The sequence below is a fragment of the Fukomys damarensis genome, unplaced genomic scaffold, assembly GCF_012274545.1.
Source record: "Fukomys damarensis isolate Sample0158 unplaced genomic scaffold, DMR_v1.0_HiC HiC_scaffold_17, whole genome shotgun sequence".
Taxonomy (NCBI): Eukaryota; Metazoa; Chordata; class Mammalia; order Rodentia; family Bathyergidae; genus Fukomys; species Fukomys damarensis.
In genome coordinates, this window is record NW_022900929.1 from 70,346,672 (window position 1) to 70,368,995 (window position 22,324).

Genomic DNA, 22,324 nt, shown 5'->3' on the forward strand with positions numbered 1-22,324 from the left:
TATATATATATATATATATACACACACACACACACACACACACACACACATATATATATAAAACCTTAATATCAATTAGAAGATTAAGCAATTAAAATTTTTTTCTCAGAACTTTATTAGTTATTATTTTAGTCAAGTTATAGCTGTAGAAAGAAAAACTGTAATTGTTTGCAGTCGAATATTTTTTTCCACTGAAAGGTCTTTTGGAGCTAAAGGAAGGGTTTTGGTAAGGAGATGACTGTGGTGGGTAAGAAAACTTGAACAAAAATTTAGCAAATGAAGCAATATGCATTTCTTTTTTATTTAATTATTATATTTTCCTAGTGGAAATTAACTAGTTTATAACCTCATAAAGACAGACAGACAGACAGACAGACAGACACACACACACACACACACACACACACACACACACACACACATACTACATAGCAAACATTATACTTGGTAAGCATTCAGTTGCTTTTCCTTTAAGTGGAGAAAGCAAAGGTGTCTGCTTTATAGATTTAAGTCCTAGCTAACATGGACAAGAAAAAGAAATAAAGGACTAATAAATAAAACATAGAGTATAAAGAAAAGAAAATCACTATTTAGAGACTATAACTAATCATAAATTAACTCTAAAAGTCTAAATACAGAATGTTAATGAAAAAAGACAGTGCTACTGCTGCATTAAAAAAAATGAAACGTATCTCTAGACATATCTTTAATCAATAAAGGAAATAGGACAAAAAGATTCTACCATAAATCTAATAAAGTAGTATGAGATCTCTGTCAAGAAACCATAACTGTACTGACTAAATAAATGGAGACCATGTTCATGGTTGGTAAGACCAATTACTGTAACACTGAATTCTTCACTGACCAATTTATAGATCCAAGGCAACTTCTATCAAAATGCCAATTTTTTAAATGAAGCTTGAAATGACTGTGAAATTTATATAGAAAAACAAAGAGCTAAGAATAAGTCATTTTGGTTTGTTTTTTTGAGACAGGGTCTTGCTATGCAGTTCAGGCTGGTCTTGAATTCACTGTGTAGCCTGGACTGGCCTCAAACTCACAGCACTCCTGCTGCCTCACCCTCCTGACTGCTGGGATTACAGGCATGTACCATCATGCCTCGTGAATAAGTCATTTTGAAAAAGTGAAAGATTGATAGGTGCTTTCCCCCTACCTAAGAATATAAATGTATGGTCATTTAGATATGTAGACAGAAAAAGTCAGATAGATATAAAAAAAGAAGAAAAAGAAGAGAGAGCCCAGAAACAGACCTACACATGGACTCTCAATCTGTGACACCGCTGGCCTTATAGGACAACAGGGGAAAGAATGGACTTTCAGTGAATTGTGTGAGAGCAACTAGGTGGCCACAGGAAACAAAAAGTGAAATTAGACTTCCACCTCTCCTCATATTCAAAACTCGTAACAGCTGACTCAAGGATTTAATGAGAAAGACAAAAACAGGTTAACAGAAAAAGACCTGTTGAGCCCAACAACAAAAAGCATAAATAACAAAGGCAAAAACAGATATTGTTGACTACATTAAGAGTTCTTGTTCACTAAAAAGTTACCATAAAATAGATGAAAAGGGAAACTTTAATTTGGGAAGTTTATCTACCATGTACTAAAAGACAAAGTGTTAGAATTCAGAATATAAGATGGGCCAGGGATTTAGCTCAGTGGTTTTGCTGCCTGCCTGGCAAGCACAAGGACCCGAGTTCGATCCCTGGTACCAAAAAACAAACAAACAAACAAACAGAATATAAGAGAACTCAGACAAACCCATATGAAAAACTGAACAACAAAAAAGTTCAAAGATTTCAAAAAGAAATACAGAGGCCCGATAAACACTTGAAAATAGTTCAAACTCATTAAAAATCAGGAAAATCCAAATCCAAATCACAAGATTGGAAAAATTAAAAGGCTGAACAATATCAAGTATTGGTGAGATCATGAAATAACTGTTTCTACACACTTCTTTTTCATTATTTTTGCAGTACTGGGCACTGAACACAGGTTCTTCCCACTGAGCTACATCCTGGCCCCCTTTTCACTGGATCTTGCTAATGGCCAATTGCTCAACTGCCCAGGCTGGGCATGAACTTTCGATCCTCCTTCCTCAGCCTCCCAGCACCTCAGGAGTGAGCCACCACATTTGGCTTGAGTCTCACATATTTGTGAGGGGGAAAGGAGCGAGAAGAGGAGAAAGGGAGGAGCAAAATGAAACAGTAAAATTACAGATAAGAACAGAAAGCACAGTACTCATAATAGTGATTGGCTATGAAGGGGTAAGGAAGGATACAGAATTAAAGGGGCTCTTAAACTGTATGTTGGCTATTCAGGTTTTTTGTTTTTTGTTTTTTGTTTTTTTTGGTACTGGGGATCAAACTCAGGTCCTTGTGCTTGTAAGGCAGGCCCCCGAATCGCTGAGCTAAATACCCGGCTATACAGGTATTTTTTGTTTTTACTCTTTATACCATACATATACTTTTACAAATACTACTCCACAATTTTTTGTGTGTGTGTGTGCGCGTGTGTCAAGGATTGAACTTAGGACCTTGCTCATGTGAGGCAGGCAGTGGCACCACTAAGCTAAATTCTGGGCCTTCCACAATATTTTTTAAAAAAGTAGCCCAGCATGGTGGCACATGCCTGTAATCCTAGCATTTAAGAGGCTGAGGCAGAATTACTGAGAGTTCAAGGCCAGCCTGGGCTACATAAGACTCTGTCTTAAAAAAAAAAAAAAAAAAGACCTAATGCTTGCCTTTTAAGGATACTACCTCAAAGTTTTTCAAAAACAAAATTGAAGTTATTAATATAAACAGACTGCATTAATATTTTCAGTATATAAAGTTCATTCATATAAGTCAATAACATGAAAATAACCAAAAAGAAAAACACATGTATAAAAGTGGTCTTTCCTTCATTGTGCTTTAATCATAACTTACTGAAAAAACCAATGTTAAGAGATATCTGAGGGATGGGGCGTAGCTCAGTGGTAGAGAGTGCGCTTGCCTAGCATCCATGAGGCCCTGGGTTTAATCCCCAGTCCCCCCAAAAAAGGTACGAAGGGAGCATGCATTTTCCTACACAATTCTGAATACTGAAAGATTTAGGGTTGGTTCTGTTTTCTAATACTAAAAATGGAATCATATTAGAGTTATTTTGAAGCTTTCTCCCCATAAATATCACAAATATTTTTCAAAGACAATCCACAAAGATTCTATTACTTTCCCCATTAATATCATAAATCTTTTTCAAAGACAATACACAAAAATCCCATCACTTTCTTCTACAGTCAAAAAATATTCCATACTCTGAGTGTAAGGAATATATTTAATCACCTTCCTACTCATGGACATTCAGGTTGTTTCTAGTTTTCTGCTATTGAAATTAATGCTACAAAACTGTATCACTGTAATATAACTTTACAGTCTGTTGCTTTTATTCATTTAGGATTTTAGGTCCAAGTGCAGTGTGTATGTACGGTTCTAGGGAAATTAAACCCAGGGCCACTCTACTACTGAGCTACATATCCCTATACCTTTTTAAATTTTTATTTTGAGACAGGGTCTTGCTAAGTTGCCCAGGCAGAACTTGAACTTATGATCCACCCCCCCACCTCAATCTCTCTAAAATATTTTTTATTTTAACATATATTGGCAGATTACTTTCCAGAAAGACTGTAAAAATTGATATTCCCAAAGGCAATATTACTATAGTTCAATTTTTATCTTGTTAGTCTTCACTTAGAAAAAAATCTTTCTAGGTACAAAAGTAAAGAAGAATACACAGATAAAGAGATTTTGATTTATAACCTACATATCAAAACATTATTTTAATTAAAAAGCAGACAGAAGCTGGGTATGATGGTGCATGCCTGTAATCCTAGCACTCAGGAGACTGTGACAGGATGTTGCAAATTTGAGGCTAGCCTGGATGTCACAGAGAGACCCTATCTCAAAACAAACCCCCCCGCAAGCAGACAAAATAAAAACAAATAGAAATGGAAAACATAGCCTAAGTTTTAATATATTTAATATATAAGAAGTCCAGGGCCTGGGGCCGGGGATTTAGCTCTGTGGTTCAGTGGCCTGCCTTGCAAGTACAAGGACCAGAGTTCAAACCCCGGTACCAAAAAAAAAAAAAAAAAAGAAGTCCACATAAATTAATGAAACACAAACATCCAAAATGAAAAGTGAGAACATGGATAAATCATGAATAAAACGTAAGACTAGCCAAAAAATATATTTTAAAGTATTCAACCTCATTAGTTGTTTTTCTGGTACCAGGAATCAAACTCAGGACCTTGCGCTTGCCAGGCAGGCATGGTGCTGCTGAGCTACGTCCCTGGCCCTTGTTTTTAAAAACAAAATTTAAAATAATAATTTTTATTTTGGGTCCATGAAATCTACACAATTCTTAATATAGCAATATACAGGAGTATTTGTCATTTCTTGCTAGCAAACACCATAGCAAAAGTATCAAGAGTTTTAAGATGTGCACATACTCTGACCCAGGATTTACATCTATAGAAACTTATCCTAGAGAAATAATTAAATTCTTGCAAAGATTTCTGTGTATGGATAATACACAATAAATTATTTACCACAACAAAAGAAGGAACTTCACCATTCCACATAAGTTATGTTTTATCCATATGACAGAAAAACCACACAAGCATGATAAATCTTGTTTGTAAAGACAAGCTAATAAAACACAAAATGTTTGTAAGAAAGGTATATAAGCCTTACAAATCTACATACAATATGGTTTTAGTTTTGTTATTAAAAGACATAAAATGTCTTTCTATATTTTATCTCCTGAATTTTCTATAATAAATACTAAGCATGTTATTTTATAATATAAAAAATAAATTTAAGTTTTAAAGAAAGGGTTCTATGTCATTCCTTCTTGACAGTATATTACAGGGGATTAAGAAGGTTATTTGTATCAAATTTTAAATCTTTTGTAATTTATGTGAGACTATCAATGTGCTAATAAAAAAATCCACTTGAGACTTTATACCACATTTAAGTTAGAGTTAGGATTAGGGTTTAATATAGGTTTAATATACTTATAATTATGAGGTACAAAAGTCTCATATTCTTTGATGAATCCTAAGTTTACTACTAATATATATTGATATATCTTCTAATGTCTTATCTTTATATCATTATATTTAAGAGGAGAGGGTGAATTTATAAAGGATTTACTAAAAAAGATAGGTAGTAGGAATAGTATCTTTTACATTATTTAAAAGGATGAAATACTGAAGCCTAAAACGTACCTCAAAGGTATGGTCTAGTCTGTATACTGACACTGAATTTACAGCACTGACTATCTCCAATACGCCATTGAAATTATTCAAATCTTGAAAAACTTGCAGAATTTCTATAATTCTACTTAGTACTGCCACCCGTTCTTCAAAATTTTCAGCTTCTACAATGCATCTAGTAACAACAACAAAAACAACATATTAGTGGCTTGGAAAGTGTTTTGACTTCATTTATAAAAGAAACTTCTTTAGAGTCACAATTTTATGTTAAATATAACAACAGTGACTTAAAAAGCAGTAAGATGGAGTAAATAACAACTTACTTTTCAAACCAGAGAGTAAGATTTGTGGTATGGCGAATCATTTTCAATAAATTTGGAGAGTTTATTTCTTTATCTTCTTTGGTCCACACACTCCCTACAAGTTCAGAAGGTTGAACTTTCCTATGGAATAGAAAATCCATACAACTTTATCTCCAAAGGCTTAGTATCAAAATTATTTGAAGATCTCCTTGAACTTAGCAAGAAAGAGACAATCTAAAAGAAAAACTGACAAGCTTATAAACAAGTTCAGAGTAAATGACCCAACTAGCCATAAATATGAAAACATCTCTTATTCAGTAAAAAAAAGTGCAATGAAATTCCATTTTACTCCATCAAGTTAACCAAAATCTGAGTAAAAATGTAACAGAAGAGGAACTTTCCAACACTGATTTGCAAGTAAAAACTAGATACAACCACTCTGCAAAAAAAATAGTCCAGCAATTTCTCAGGTAGTACATACTACCTGACCTAGCCATCTTACTCCTGAGTGTATTTTTTCCATAATCATGAACACATCACGAACAGCAGTATTTCTCTGACCTAAAAGCAGGTCCAGGTGGAATAAGTGCTTTGTTTTTTTCTGGTGTCCACTCATATAACAGGCATTCTATAAGGAAAAACTTGATGCAGTACTATTTGCATCGTTACCTCAAATAACAAGTCCTTTCATGGCTATCAATCACAAATCCCAAAATATAGCCACCAACTAAAGTGCTCTTAAGTGCCAAGTAAGAAAGAACTAGGAATAGGAGAGGGGGGAATCACTTCAAAGTGGTTGATCTGCTCTTGCTTTTGTCTTCTTCCTTCTACTTTGGTGAAGTATTATTAGCCCCTAATCTAGGCCTAGCAACATGTCAGAAGACTTTACTTGCAGGACAGACTAAGGTAAACACTGTAGCTTTCCTCCAAGCCCAGGAGGACAGATGAGGCATTTTTAAGCACTCATGAATAATTAGCAAAATATTTTTAAAACAAGTAAGATGTATGTTCAAGGTTCTTTAAAATAGAGTAAGAAATTATCATTAGTTATCTACCTGTAGAGATCAGATTCCAAAAGTGTTAGTTGACGTGCAACTTCTATTGGATGAAGAGTCATGAGATCAAATGTTTCAAACTGTCCAGGCCTACTGATATGCCATTCAATTGGAGGAGGTGGACTTTCAAAGGTAATATTATGGCTTATTCCATTTGCCTGAGCTTGCTTCTTCCTCTTGATGATCTTAGCAATTGACTCTACCCATTTTTTCATAGCTTTCCCTGGGAAAAGAACACAAAACAGAACTGCTTTTTGCTTGACAGATTTAACTGTGATCTTCGTGCAATCTTTAACTTTTATCTAGTTTCAACAATTATGAACTCACGGCCAATTTTTGCTCCATCTAACCACATTCATGCCCTTCCTTGAGTCATACTTGAAACAAACGTGGGTTACACTTGAAACAAATCCAAGACATCACATCACTTCATTCATATATAAGAATGTGTCTCTAAAAGACTCCCTAACAGAATCACAGTACCATTATCACATAAAAACTGAAACCTCAGTATCACTGAATATTGTTAATCTTCAAATTTGTCTATCTCTTAAATGCTTTCTTACAGTTGGTTTGTTTTGAAAAGGAGACAAACAAGAGCCACATATTCCATTTATCCATATATATCAAGTCTAGAGCCTTTAATCTGTGGACACCTCTTTATTGCTCATTTTTGCTTGCAATTTACTTGTTGAAGAAATGGAATCATTTATCTTGTGGTGTTTTCCAACTCTGTGTTTTGCCAATTCTACCTCTGTGGTGTTTTTGTTTTGGTCTCAATATGTAGCTTGGGCTGGCCTCGACCTCACCATGTAGCCCAGACTGGCCTCAAACTCATCGTGTTCTTCCTGCCTCAGCCTCCTGAGTGCTGGGATTACAGGTGTGCACCACCATGCCCATCTTTTCTGAAAACCACAGAGACTCAACTAATTCAAGATCAATGTTTTGTCACGAGTACTTGCTGAGAATATTTTCAACAGGAGGCATACAATGTCTTATTATCTCCTTCTTTCTGATGTTAAGCATCTACTCATAATTCCCTAGATCTCTTATTTTATCAGAATTAAGGAATGATGATATCATGCCATCCTTTCTTTACTTGTTTCTTGAATACTTCCATAAAACATGAACTTTCTCTCATGAACTATTTGGTTATACCTATTTGGTATAACTTATATAGGAAAGGACTTTAGACATTAAACATAACCACTTATTTTAGTATGTGTTTTGTGTTTTAGAAACTTCTTAGATTATATATAATCTAGTATTCTCATTAGGAATATCATTTAATTTAGAATTATGAAAAAATTTTAAATATACATGATAAAATGTATCTTAAACATCTCAAAAGTTGAAAGAAAGGAGTCATATTCTCTAAATTAAATACAGGAACTAGCAGAAAGAATTAACAACTAGGATCTCATCTTATTAAAAAGCTTCTGTACTTCAAAAGAAACCATCGACAGAACTAAGAGACAACCTACAATGTGGGTAAAAATTTTTACCAGCAGCTCCTCAGACAAAGGACTACTATCTAGAATATATAAAGAACTCAAAACAATCAGCCCCCCGCAAATATAAAGACCCAATTCAAAAATGGGCATCTGAAATGAACAGACACTTCTCAGACAAAGAAGTAAAAGCAACAAGTAAATATATGAAAAAATGTTTCACATCACTGGTCATTCGAGAGATGTAGACGAAAACAACACTGAGATTCCACCTCACCCTACAAAGAATGGCTGCTATCAAAAATCAACCAATAACATATGTTGGCGGGGTTGTGGGGAGAAAGGAACCCTTCTCCATTGTTGGTGGGAGTGCAGACTGGTGCAACCACTATGGAAATCAATATGGAGATACCTCAAAGAGCTGGGACTAGCGGTTCCATTTGACCCAGCCATCCCTCTGTTGGGTATCTTTACAAAAGAATAAAGGAATCATCCACAGTGATATATGTGCACCCATGTTTATAGTGGCATAGTTTGTAATAGCTAAATCTTGGAAACAGCCCATTTGCCCATCAGTTGGAAATTGGATAAAGATGTGATTTTTCTGTAAAATTACTACTCAGCCATAAAGGATGAGAAATTAGATTCATTCATAGGAAAAGGGATACATATTGAGGATATACTCCTAAGTGAAATAAATAAGTCACACATGTATAAATACCAAATAGTTTCTCTGGTTTGAAAAGCTATAATAGTACATAAGATCCTAAAGAGATAACTGACCATGTGAAATAGGAAGAAAAGGGCTAAAGGTGTAGGGAAAATGGGAAGGGTGGGGGAAAGGTAATAAGGGAAAAGAAAAAAAAATGACAAAATGAAAAAATGGAAATAAAGTGTTTGTAAATGGGGAAGGGAGGAGGGGGTGAAGGTAAGGCACGGACAAGGGGAAAAATGAGAAACAAGACCTGGCATGTAAAGGTACAAGATCCCAATAATGAATGCAATTGTATTGTATACCTAAAATGTACCAATAAACTCAATAAAAGGAAAAAAAAGGAGTAAATAGGACATGAAAATAAACCAGTCTTGTTATATTATTCTTAATTCCTCATAATGTTCTGAATTTAATAATATACATCTAATCACACATATACTGGTTGAAATGTTCATTGCCTAGAGTTTTGTTTCATAGCATGATTCAGAAACTTGAAGTAGGAAATATCTACTTTCCAGGGAGAGTTAATATAGAAAAGCTGTTAATCATCCAAAATTAAAGAACAAGATTAAGGAGAATGAGAAAACATAAAACTACACATATTTTTATTTATTAAAGGAATGGCACCCTTTAACCTAAGATAAAATTAAACAGCTTAAATTTGTCAAAGACGACTTTTGACTTCTTTAAAAGCAATACTCTCCTCAAAAAACTGGAAAAGGGGATGAGAGGATCACACAGAGTTAGAGCAAGTGCCTACTACCTGGGAGGCCCTGGGATGATCCCCAGCATTGCTAACAAATACACAAAAACTTAAAAGCCAAGGTCTTGAAGTTTCAGGTGACTCTAAACATGTGCGCTTTTTAGAGACTATAAAAATCACTCTAAATGTTATTTCAGCTTTCTAAAAACAAATTTTAGCTTAATTAAACATGATACAATCTTGAAAATAAACCTGTGCAATGTAAGATTCAATTTAATCTTTAAATAATATACCTCTTACACTTGAAATGAAGGATTCTAGTCTTTCAAGCAATTCCAAGTCTCTTTCAAAGTCATAAAAATGGTGTTCAACCCAGTGCCGAAACACATTTAAGACCCTGATAAAATGGAAAGAATCATATTTTAATGAAACCTAAGCATTCAAGTACATTTCTTTTACATCTTTAATGCCATGGTGGTAGTTGTATGTACAAGAACCAATACAATATTTCCAGAAAGATTAATCTGTATTTAATTGATATATTAAATACCTTTCTTCAATAAAGAAAACTGTTTTCCAGATTATAAATTATTTTTAAATTAAACTTTAAAATATTTATAAATATAAAAAGTATCATTTATAATTGCCTTTCTTCCTATTCTAAATATATGTGAGGCACAATCTTGGATTTTGCCTCTTTCCAGATGTCTTCCCTAGATACTACAATCTAATCTTGGCTATTTCTAAAATTGTATAGGCATACATTTTTGTAAACCACTTAAACACCCAAATACTAGATAACTGTTCCATGTGTCCCTTTTTCTGAATTAAAACCATGGTATCACGCTAGTGTAACATCATGACAGGCCATGTTATTTGTTTCAATGCAACTACAATACACAAGTAGAGAACACAGAACACAGAAAACACTTAGAAATAAAGAATCTACATGACTGAGTCTAAGATCTTATTCCCTGCACTACACAGAACCTCATAAATATATGTCTCATAGCAACAGACTTAATTTGAGTATAGATCAGTATGAATGTACCACAGCTAACAGAAAAGTTAATTTCCTCTTTAATGCTAATGGGTAAATAATCTCATACAAAGAATGATGTTAAAAGTCTGGCTGAAAGATATATAGCTGAGAGAACTATTATTCCTCTAAAATTGTATTTATTTGTGTTAATTCCTGAAAATCAAATAGCATATTAAAAATGTAATATTCAGGTCAGACCTCAGTTGTACTGGTTGAACATATTCCTTGCGAAATCTTTTTAGGTCTGCACTGATTGGCTGCTCGCCTTTCTCTATTGCCAATTTGTCTGCTTCAGTAGGTTCTGGCTCTGGGATTTCAAATCTAAGAAGAAAATAAAAAGAGAGAAATTTGTTCACATTTAAATGAAAAAGATTTCAAATACAACATGAAAAATATTTTGACTAAGTAGTCCTCTTTCCTATCACTTTGTGGAAAGTGCAATTACTTTCAAGCCTCCCTTAAGGTACTGCAAATTACAAAAAACTGTCTTTTGGCTATACGCTACTAAGGCTTTGTATTTTTACTTTTACCAAAAAAAGTTGCATAACTACCAGTCATTAACACATGGTTCATGTAAAGATCCAAGAAAATAATCCACAAGGAGTATAATTCTCTAAAAGAACATGAAAGAAGCTGGGCATGAGGATGCACGCTGGTAATCCCAGCACTTGGGAAGTTGAGGCAAGAGGATCCCATGAGTTCAAGGCCAGCCTGAACTGCATATTGAGACCTTGTCTCAACATCCCCCCCAAAAAACAACATGAAAGAAGGATAGATGTAGGGTGCAAACCTTAATCTAAGCATCCTGGAGGCTAAAGAAGGGTTTCAAGTTCAAGCCCAGCCTGGGCAACTTAGCAAGACCTTGTCTCAAAATTAAAAAATAAAAAAGGGCTGGGGATATAGCTCAGTGCGAAAACCCTGCTTTCACTTCCTAGTACCACCATAAAAAAAGCCTTATCTAATAATCTATCCTTATATTATTAAAATGAAAGTAGGCTAATAAATTTTCTTACATGATTATGAATTCAAAAAGGAGGCCTAAGATGATTTTAAGTGGGTAAGATAAACAATCCAAGTTAAAAAGCCAAAAACCTTGACCAGAGGAAATATAGTTAAAATGTAAATCTAACAAGTTATATTGTTCTCATTTTAGACACAGAAACACAACTAAGTAGATCTTCATAATACATTGGATTGACTTAATCTAGAGAATTTAGTTTTGTAACAACATGGAAGCATAAGTCAAGATGTAAAGTTCTTAAATGTAAAACAAAAATCATTTTTTTATCTGAAAATAAAATTTCAAAAGGGTTGGTGAGGAGGTTCAGTGGTAGAGCATTTGCCTAGCATGTTTTAGGTCCTGGGCTCAACTGCCCAGTATCATAACAAATATATAAGGATTATAATAAAGGAACTGTGAAATTTTTAGGCTTAATAATGATATGTGATTTTTAAAAATTAGAATATTTATCTTTTAGAAATACATAGACGTATTTACAGATAAAATACATTGTCTGAAATCTACTTCAAAATAATCCTGGGGGGATGATGTTTAAATCTGTAGGGAAACAGATGAGATACAAACTGATTATTACTGGGTGATAGGTAGCAAATGGCTTTATTATATTCTTCTATCTGCTCTTGTATATCTTTTAAAGTTTTCATAACAAGTTTGTTTTAAAGGAGAAAAAATTTTAAAGTTCTTTTAAGGAAGAGAACAAATTTCGCTAAAATGTACTTTTTTCTTCTAAATTGGGTCTTTATGCTTATCACTTGAAAAACTGCCAAAGAGCTAAAAAAGAACTGCTATAAACAAGAATTCAGTGAGTACTCTGATGAGATCAGTAACACTGCCAATGTGATGCCAAATAAGTTATGTTCCATAACTACCTAAGTACTTTGCAACATACAAAGCAGTTAGCAGAAGCAAAATGTGTATTTTCTCACCGTTCGATCAGTAAGCTTAGTAGTTCCTGTGGTTTACAAAATGAACGATATGTAGTAAGAAAAGTACGAACAAAATTGGGATCTGAAAAAGCAGAGCAAAAAACAAGTTTCATGTTCAATTTATTCAGTTTAATTCAAAGTATATTTTTCCTTCATTCTTTTCACTTAGGCTCTTTGCATTGTGACTTTTCCTGCCAGTGGATATTTCTTGATAAATGAGGATTATTTCACAAATTTAAAATTCATAACTATGTGAATTTCACACTTATTTTTTAATTTTAAAAATGTATTAGTATGTGTTTACAGTAATAATCAACTCCTGTAATTGGACTTGGCACATGTACATAACACCTCATTCTTTTCCATTCCCTTCTCTTCCCTTGGTCCCCTTCCCTTTTGTAAAATATCTCCCTATTTTCTATTATTTATCTTTTATTTTGCTTTTTGTTTATATTTTTGGTTCCTCATTTAAAGAAAAACCATGGAGCACTTACTTAATAAAGTTAACAATATTACATTTTAGAAAGTTATTTCTTTTGATCAATCAGTATTTTTTAAAGAGTCAATCCATTTTTGAACATGCAAACATTTTTTAATATCCTTAAAAACCAAAGGCCCCACATAAGCACTTATAGCAAGTTCCACACACCTGCATACATATGGTATGTCAATCTTTCAATTAACTTCACCACAGTTCCTCCTTTAATAATGGGGATTCCACTTCTACTTTGCAAGTTATCTTCAAAAACAATGTTTTCCTCAGAGTCTTTTACCACAAAACGATATACTTCTGGACTTGGTAATCTCAATGGCTGCTCATTTTCTTCCTTCAGTAACACAGAATCTAGCATTCGATCTAGAGTACTACGATAATGAAGAGAAATAAGTGCTGCCATCCAATTATTTTTTTCTTCAGCAGACTTAGCAGCAAATATTATGCTGTTTTCATCTTTGGATACCAATTCAAAGGCATGTTTGCACTCACAAGTATCTTCTTTATCACAGATTTGTATTTTCCTCATGACAAACTTTTCTTTTAGTCTATATTCTGCACTACTGTAACCTGGAAGCCGAGTCTGGCCATGATTAGGTTTACAGCTGATCATTAGGCCATCAAAGAGAAAGATGTGCCGTTCATGTTTAGCACCAATTCTTGTCAATGGTCCTTCCATTATGAATTCATTACAACACTGTCCAATATCTTTGCCTTCCCATCCATCTATGTTTTTCTGAATTTCATTCATTTTTTTGATAGCAAGGTGCTTGCTTCTTAATTGACGATTATAAAAGGGGCAAACAGGATCCCTTAAAAAAAATACCAACACATATTTAGCTTATGCAATGAGTAGGCAACACTGTGTCAATAAATTACATCAAATCAAGTGACAAAACAATTAAATTGGACTGGGGGATGCAGTTCAGGGTAGAGCACATGCTTATCGTGGGCGAGGGCCTGGGTTCAAACCCCAGGATTCAAATTTTAAAAAGAAGTAAAATAACCAAATACTAGGCTTTATATACAACATTTACTTTCTTTTTTTTTTTTTTGGTACCGGGGATCGAACTCGGGTCCCTGCGCTTGCGAGGCAGGCCACTGAACCGCTGGGCTAAATCCCTGGCCCCAACATTTACTTTCTAACCTTGCCACTAAATAATATGTGCTCAAATTTCATTATTGTGAAAGAGAAGTACTAGACTCCATGTTTTACTCTTAATGACTCAAAAACTAAATATAAAGAATTCTAAATTTCTTCACAGATTATACAAAAGATAACTAAATATATTTTTAGATGTATTAAGTATTTAACACAGCTATACAAATCCTAAAACTAAAGCAACATTAACAAAGGTGAAAGCAAAGTGTAACTTGTAAGAATTAATTATCATTATACATCACATTTTCTGAGAATGTAGGCACCAGACACAATGAAGTCTACAGAGGCATTCAGATTTCAACACTGAATTACCCAGGCCGGCGTCGAGGAGAATGCTGCTTGTAGATCCGGTCCATGCTACCTTGGAGATTCATGAGAGCAGTGATAGCTTGATTCAAACATTCTCTATCTTCTTGCTCTTCACTACAGGCTTTCAATTGCTAAGAAAAAAACAACAGATAAAACTGCACTGAGTCTTCCCTTGGCTTTCTTATAATTACAGAAAGAAGCAACAAATATAAGCTTTAAACATTTTATTTTATTTACTTTTGGGAGGGGGGCTTGAGACAGGGTCTCACTATGTAGTTGAGACTGACCTGGAACTCACTATGTAGCCCAGGCTGGTCTCGAACTCACAGCAATCCTCTTGCCTCAGCCTCCCAAGTGCTGGGATTACAGGCGTGTGTCACCACGCCTGGCCTAAACATTTTAAATACACAATAAAAATCACTATAATTTTATACAATTATGTACACCTCAACTCTCAAAACAACATTCTTTCTACAAATACAATACAAAGTATGATTAGCACTGGCAATTAGTAAAGAAACAAGTTACTGTGAAAATCACTTGGACATTTTCCAGATAAACAAAAATTGTTTAAAATATCTAAAACATAAAACTTACAAGTTACTTTGATTCATTAGCAACTACATACAGAGAATATAAGATAAATTGCTAAGAATTATTTCATATTCTTTTGTGCTTAAATATATAAGTTCCAGCAACTTCAAAAAGCTTATATATCTTTGTTAGACAACATAATCAGGTATGCAAACTTTAATACTCCATTCCATGTAAATTACCCTGCAAAGAGTCTACAAAGGATTTCACTATTTTTTACAACATAAAAATTCAACCATTCTAGTAAATACTATAAAAAACCCCACAAAAATTAATATTCTATCTTATTAATCCTTAGAAATAAGATTTTAAAATTGATTTATTTAATCCTCCAAAGTTTGGTTTTCTTTCATTTGTTAAAAAATTTCTCTGGCATATCACATGCAGGAAGAAAATTTATTTACTTTATAATAAATAATTAGATCGGATTATACTCCTATGTTTCAACCATCCTCACAGAATTCAAAGTGGAGTATTATATAGGTATTATAAAGAAATTATAAAAACATAAACATATATTTATATAATATGGAAAAGCTATCACTCCTTTCATAAAATTTTTAAAAACATTTAAGATCTTTAACTTATGAGAAATTTTGTGATAAAATTTTTTTTATTATAAGAACTATCTCAAAAGCATTCAGCAAGTGTTTCCCATCCTTAGCAAAGAATTGGCTGGGCATTATTTGAGAACCTCATTCATGACCTTTCATATATGTCGTAAAAAGTATTCCCCAAATGGAACACAGAGCCATCCGATTTTTAAAAGATATCTGTAGAAGTCTTGCCATCAAAGTTAGCAACAAAAATACTGTAGCTGAAATGACTATCATTAGAAGTAATACCTTACCCTCTAGATTAAAAAATAAAACATTGAAAAGATAAAGGAAAAGCAATCAAAATATCACTGGGAGTTTACAAAAGGATGAGTGCTTCGTTATTCTGACTTTTAAGGGTGAAAATTACTAACATCACTTATTTTGCTTTTTTAAAGTTTTTTTTTTTTCAAAAAAAATTCTCAGCTTCATTCTAAAGTATTCTCTTAATAAAGATGGATGTTGATGGTATACTTACAGGTTTTTTATTGTTACTGGTTTTGTTGGTCAAAATTAGCAAATTATCACTAATCATGATTCCCGTTCTACAAAATGGGAACTACTTTTCAAATCAGGGATATGAGGATACTAAATATCTTCTATTTACTTAGCTGCACAAACAAACTCTTACATATGCCACTTTTGACATGGTTCTGCCAGCTTGAACTACCAGCAGTAAAGACATGATTGTCCCATTGGGTGGCTTGTACTACTTGATGGGACTGTCCCCTGCCACCTGATGGTTCATGCGTCATGCACCGGTGGTTCAGAGCCATCTGGCAGCAAGACACATAAATTATGCCCCATTGTGGACTTGTTAAATAGCCATGTAACAATGTATGTTGTTAAGCAGTAAAAAAATTTCAGGACATTCAGAGAATTAAATTTTCTAGTGACAGGAGTATATAAAATAATGGCTCTATTTTACATAATCTTAGTCTAATAATTTGCTAAACATTTCTTGAATTTTCAGAAGTAAGAATATACATTAGCTTAATTCTCAAGCTTATTCTCTATAGGTATTTGGAAGAATGTATTATAAACTTCTTACACTAACATAGAAATTACTCTACTAAATATTTACAAATGAGTCATGTTCTTCCATGGCTTCATACGCTTTCCACATTTTGGCCTCTACCCTCCTTACCTATCTGATAAATTTATCCTCTAGGACACTCACAAATGATGCCTTCTAGTGATGCCTTTTTCCCTTTGTTTTTGGTGTGTGTGTGTGTGTGTGTGTGTGTGTGTGTGTGTGTGTGTGAATTAACAGCAAATTTACACAATGGTTACAATAGTACACATTACTGCTGGATACTCGGGTGGCACTGGTGATCAAACACAGGTCTGTCACACTGAGCCACATCCCCAGCCCTTTTTATTTTTTCATTTGAAACAGTCTCACTAAATCACTAAGTTGCCCAGGCTGGGCTTGAACTTGCAATCCTTTTGCCTCAGCCCTCCAGAGGACTGGGACAGGTGTGTCCAGCCAAGTCACTAAATGTTAACATTTTGCCACTGCCACATGCTTTATTACACTGCAAGCCAATGTATGTGCACCATGGTTCACCACAGATTTTTTTTTTTTTTTTTTTTTTTTTGTACTAGGGATCGAACTTGGGTCCCTGTGTTTACAAGGCAGGTGGTGGAACCACTGAACTAAATCCCTGGCCCTCTCCCCAGATTATTTGAGTACTCTGTGATACAATCCATCCAGTTTCTTGCAGAGAAAGGGGAAACACTGAACAGATTTAAGATTATATAAAGTCAAACTTGTCATAAATTACTCTTAAATAATATCATCCCCTTTTACTCCTTCAAAACATTTTAGTAGTAATTTTATTATCTTATTAAATATTTGCAATACATGAAGTTTACAGTCATTTTAGGAATACAGGTATTTGTACATAAACTATCTTAATTCTTTTTCATTTCTCTTACCAACTCCACCTCCCTCCCTCCCATAGGGGTAATTTTAGAATAAGAATATTCTTTTATAGAATCAAAACATAGTAATCAACTTTAGGTTCAATTTTATCAATTGTTGCAATAATATCCTTTAGATCAATTTTTCTCTAACATAGGATATTGTCAGTGTTACATTAATTTGTAAAGTTTCTATTGTCTCTTTTAATCATACAGTTTCTCAGCACTTGTCTTTTGTGATTCCCTCAAATAACTACTCAATCTCTCCCTCAGACACACACACACACAGATAACTATACAGCCAACAACCATATGAATTTGTATTGACTTCCCCAGGCAGAGAGTTATTCCTACTACTCAGTGATACCATGGTACTGCTTCTATTAGGCACTTAGATTTAATTATTTGTTTTTTTAAAGATTAGTGTGTTTAAAAATTTTAATTTTTATTAGTACAAGTTTGCAATACATAATGATTACATTCTTTGTGGGGAACTGGTACATGTACATAACAAATCTCAATTCTTTTTCCCTTTCCCCTCTACCTTTTTTATTTATTTATTTTTGCCAACATCAATGCAATTATTTCATCTTCCTCACTAAATGTTAAACTCATCAAAGACTGGGGATATGTCTTTTCCATTTTTAGTGTAGTACTTGCATGTGGTTAAGAAAAAGTAAATTCAGAAGTAATCAGAATATGACTAGGCCAGGGATTTAGCTCAGGGATTTGCCGCCGCCTGCCTTGCAAGTGCAAGGTCCTGAGTTTGATCCCCAGTACCCCTCCAAAAAAAAAAGAATATGCCCGGTTATACTTATGATTTTAGCATGAATATTTTAAGTTGTCATTGTTTCTCAACGACTCCATACACAACTAAGAAAAATATTGGTCCATGCCTAAATGTGGCAACAAGTTAAAAAAGATCCCTCCTAGTCTTAAAAACAAACTGGATAATTACAGTTTAATGAAATTGAGTATGCTTTGGAAAAGAGGTCGGAGAATAAACACCCTTGCAATAGATGATTAAAAGTAATAAAATGGAAGAGACACATCTTTAATTTGTAGTGTCTTAAGGACCTGCGTGAAGAATGTATTCTTTGCTTATGTGACAACTGTCATTCTCCTCAGCTGTTTACAAGCTTATCTCACCTAAGATTTTATACCTCATGTAAGTTTTTTCTTAACTCTATGAGATACCACTGAAACATTTGCCAAGCTACATCTACTATGGATATCTGTGTGTCTGAAGCAATAGGAAACACAATAAATTATGAATTCATCTCCACCTCACTGAACCAGTTCAGTCTAGATCTATCAGCATTTTTTGGACAAAAGTAGAATGAATAATTTGGTGAAAAATTCAAGTCAAAACTCATGATGCCTGTCTCACAAGCACAAGGTCCTGAGTTCGACTCCCAGTACAACAACAATAACAACAACAACAGCAACACCACCATACACATTATTTTTCTTCAGTATGACCTTGGATGATGTATCAGGTCTGAAAGAGTAAACATGGAGTAAAATAACACTCACACAGTCTCTTTCAAGGATCAGGATATTTCTTTCAACAGCACCTCAAGCTTTGATGTGAAGAATATACTTAAAGTTGTACATATACACATATGCACACAAAAAAAGGACAAATATTTAATGTTAACAAAGGTGAATCTAGGTAAAAGGAGTTCACTACTATTTCTGTAACTTTTCTGCTTTTCAAAGTAAAAGGTAAAACTGTATTACCTAAAGAAACTCAAGTTCATACAGTTTCATATTGAAACAATGGCCTATCTTCCAATGAATCTCATGCAAGTTAATGTCTTCCTGTTAAGCTTTAAGCAAAAGTAAGACTTCTTGAGAGAAAGGAGAATTTCTATTCTGTCCATTAACTAAATTTACAGGATAACCATGGGGTTAGTAGAGTAAAAGAAAGTTGTTTGACTGTGAATAAATCCATTTTGAAGTGAGAAAGTAAGGTATGTCCTTAGTAATAAAGAACAGACAGAGCCAGGGATTTAGCTCAAGTGGTTCCACTGCCTGCCTTGCAAGTGCAAGGTCCCAAGTTCAATCCCTGGTTCCAAGGAAAACAAAAAAAGACAGAGTTTTTTCTTTGAATATAAAAATCACTTCATGAGGTTATTCATAAATTAGGAGGTAAAATTTTTCTTTATTCTCTTGTATAAAGACAAAAGTATGTATTAAGAAAAAAAATCAAATTTATCTTTAAAAAAAGAAAAATAGCCAGGGATTTAGCTCAGTGGTGCTGTCACCTGCCTCGTAAGCGCAAGGTCCCAAATTCTATCCCCGATTTAAAAAAAAAAAAAAAAAAGTAAAAGGAGGGGAAGGAGGAGAAAAAGAATTTAGATATGCTATGTACATGTACCAATTCCTCACAATGTAATCATTATGTACTGCAAATATGTACTGATAAAATTTTTTTAAAAAGTAGTTTGTGAAAGTTTTATCTAAAGTTTATCTGAGGAAAAAATGTAAAGTGTAGTTTGTTATCAACCCAAGTAGTGCTTGAACTTGAAAAGAACAAAAAGAAAACTATTATAAAATTAACTTTATAATATGATAATAATTTTTAATTTTAGATAAACTGTTTCTGGTATCATGTAATTTCTCAACACGCATTCACTGACTTTTTGGATAATATCTTCTGTGATGTTATCAAAATCTTTTGCTATTCTAAGTATCTTATCTTGGCTTATCTTTCCATTACAAATTTCTAGTTGCTGTAATTGTTGCTGTATGTGAATTAAAACTGAAGATATTCCATATTTATTTCAAGAATCATAGTTTCATGGATCAGACATGGGTGGTTTCTCTTTTTCATTCATTCTTTGCTGTATTAAAGCAGCTAGTAATAAAAAAGTATCTGCTGCCGTTAGACACAGGTTTTTATCTTATGTACTTTCCCTTGATCTTTAAAAGGCAAGAGTTATCACCAAAGTGATCATGTGAGAGGTGGAGATTTCTGGCAACCACCCACTCTCATTTCCCTGCGTCACTGTCACTGATTTTCACGGGTTCTGGCAAGCATTTGTCCAATAAGCACTTGTGTCTATTTTCAGATTATCTTCCCTCTTTCAAGTATAATTCTTAGTAAAATTTCCTTTCCCAACTTATTTACTACTTTTTTTTTTGTTTGTTTTTTTTGTTTTGTTTTGTTTTTTGAGACAGGGTCTCACTATGTAGTTGAGACTGACCTGGAACTCACTGTGTAGCCCAGGCTCGTCTTGCAGTCACAGCGATCCTCCTCCCTCAGCCTCCCGAGTGCTGGGATTACAGGCGTGCGCCACCACACCCCGTTTATTTACTACTCTTTAAAAGCAAAGCAGTCTTCTGCTTGTTATACTGCTTCAGAATACTAAATGGTTAGTTTAGACAGGCTGTTTAGACTTTTTCCATCTACTCCACTGGTAATAATATTAACGTTATCAATAATATATAATAATATTAAAATAAAAGCCAGTATAATTCTATATGTATATCTGCACGAAGAAAAACTGATTCATAAAAAGGACTGCAAGCTTCATACAAATACATACGCAGGTCCAGATACTTAATTTTTAAAACTTTTAAAAACAATGTTCATGTTTTCTTAGAAGTTCTAACAGCATTAATTTTATAGTTGCCTTTTATATTTGTGAACATATATAATCTTGATTTGATAATATAGTTGAATATATTTTTCCCCTATCTGAATGACTGCAAGGTTAGCTTTACAGCTATGTCTATATCCAAGATTAAAACATTGACTATGACAGCCAGACTCATCCTGTGGCCACAGCTAGTACTTCTGCCGCCAATTGATCACTAGACTAATTAACTGGCCAAGTTCTCCTAGCTAATGTGATTATGACTAGTAATTGGTCAGCAAATTAAAGACCTATTTTTTAAAAAATTTATACATACATATATGTGTGTGTAAGAGAGAATATGTATATGTATACCTACATACATATAATATTCCTTGGGCCAGGGGTGTAGCTCATTGGTGCAGTACCTGCCTGATAAGCATGAAGCCCTGAGTTTGATTCCTTGTACCAAAAAAAAAAAAAAAAAAAGAATTCATATAATATTCCTCAATGTGCTGCTTGGTCCTAACAATGAGAGGAAGAATACAACACTGCATGGCAAAATATATCAACTCCAAAAATAATTTTCTCAATAAATTAAAACAAGACAAAAATTTAGAGCAATGTTATACGAAAAAATTATTATTATTATTATTTCTGGTTTTTTGAGACAGGGTCTCACTATGTAGTTGAGACTCACCTGGAATGCACTATGTAGCCCAGGCTGGTCTCGAACTCACAGTGATCCTCCTGCCTCAGCCTCCCGAGTGCTGGGATTACAGGCATGCACCACCACACCCGGCCACAAAAAAATTATTCATTGTTTATAGTAAAACAACTTAAAATACTACTACTGTGTATTTTCAAAAATTAATTTTAAAAAGTAAACTTTTATATTAGTTGTTAATCCAAGATTCTATGTTACATAATGACAGATAAAGTTGGGTTTTCCTGTCTACCACATGGAAATGATACGAAGATAAGTAAGATATATGGATTTTCTCCAAGACCCCAGAAATGTTAGAAATTTTAACATATATATTTTTTGTTGGGGTACTGGGGATTGACAGGGCCTTGCATATTAGGCAAATGCCTTACTACTGAGTTACATCTCAGTGCTATTTTATTTTTATGAATAAAAAACACTAAATGATAATATGATCAGGT

General features: G+C 33.8%; 1 protein-coding gene across 1 annotated transcript in view; it reads right to left on the reverse strand.

Moving 5' to 3' along the window:
* Nucleotides 1-22,324, reverse strand: part of Sos2 (SOS Ras/Rho guanine nucleotide exchange factor 2) — an 82,800-nt gene that overhangs the window by 12,402 nt on the left and 48,074 nt on the right. Inside the window, exons 9-16 of the mRNA XM_010632709.3 lie at nt 14,461-14,588; nt 13,143-13,798; nt 12,494-12,575; nt 10,745-10,867; nt 9,798-9,901; nt 6,636-6,858; nt 5,602-5,721; nt 5,291-5,453 (exon numbers count right to left, since the gene is read on the reverse strand). Of these exons, the coding sequence (XP_010631011.1) occupies nt 5,291-5,453; nt 5,602-5,721; nt 6,636-6,858; nt 9,798-9,901; nt 10,745-10,867; nt 12,494-12,575; nt 13,143-13,798; nt 14,461-14,588 (1,599 nt within the window). The remainder of the gene's footprint in view (nt 1-5,290; nt 5,454-5,601; nt 5,722-6,635; nt 6,859-9,797; nt 9,902-10,744; nt 10,868-12,493; nt 12,576-13,142; nt 13,799-14,460; nt 14,589-22,324) is intronic.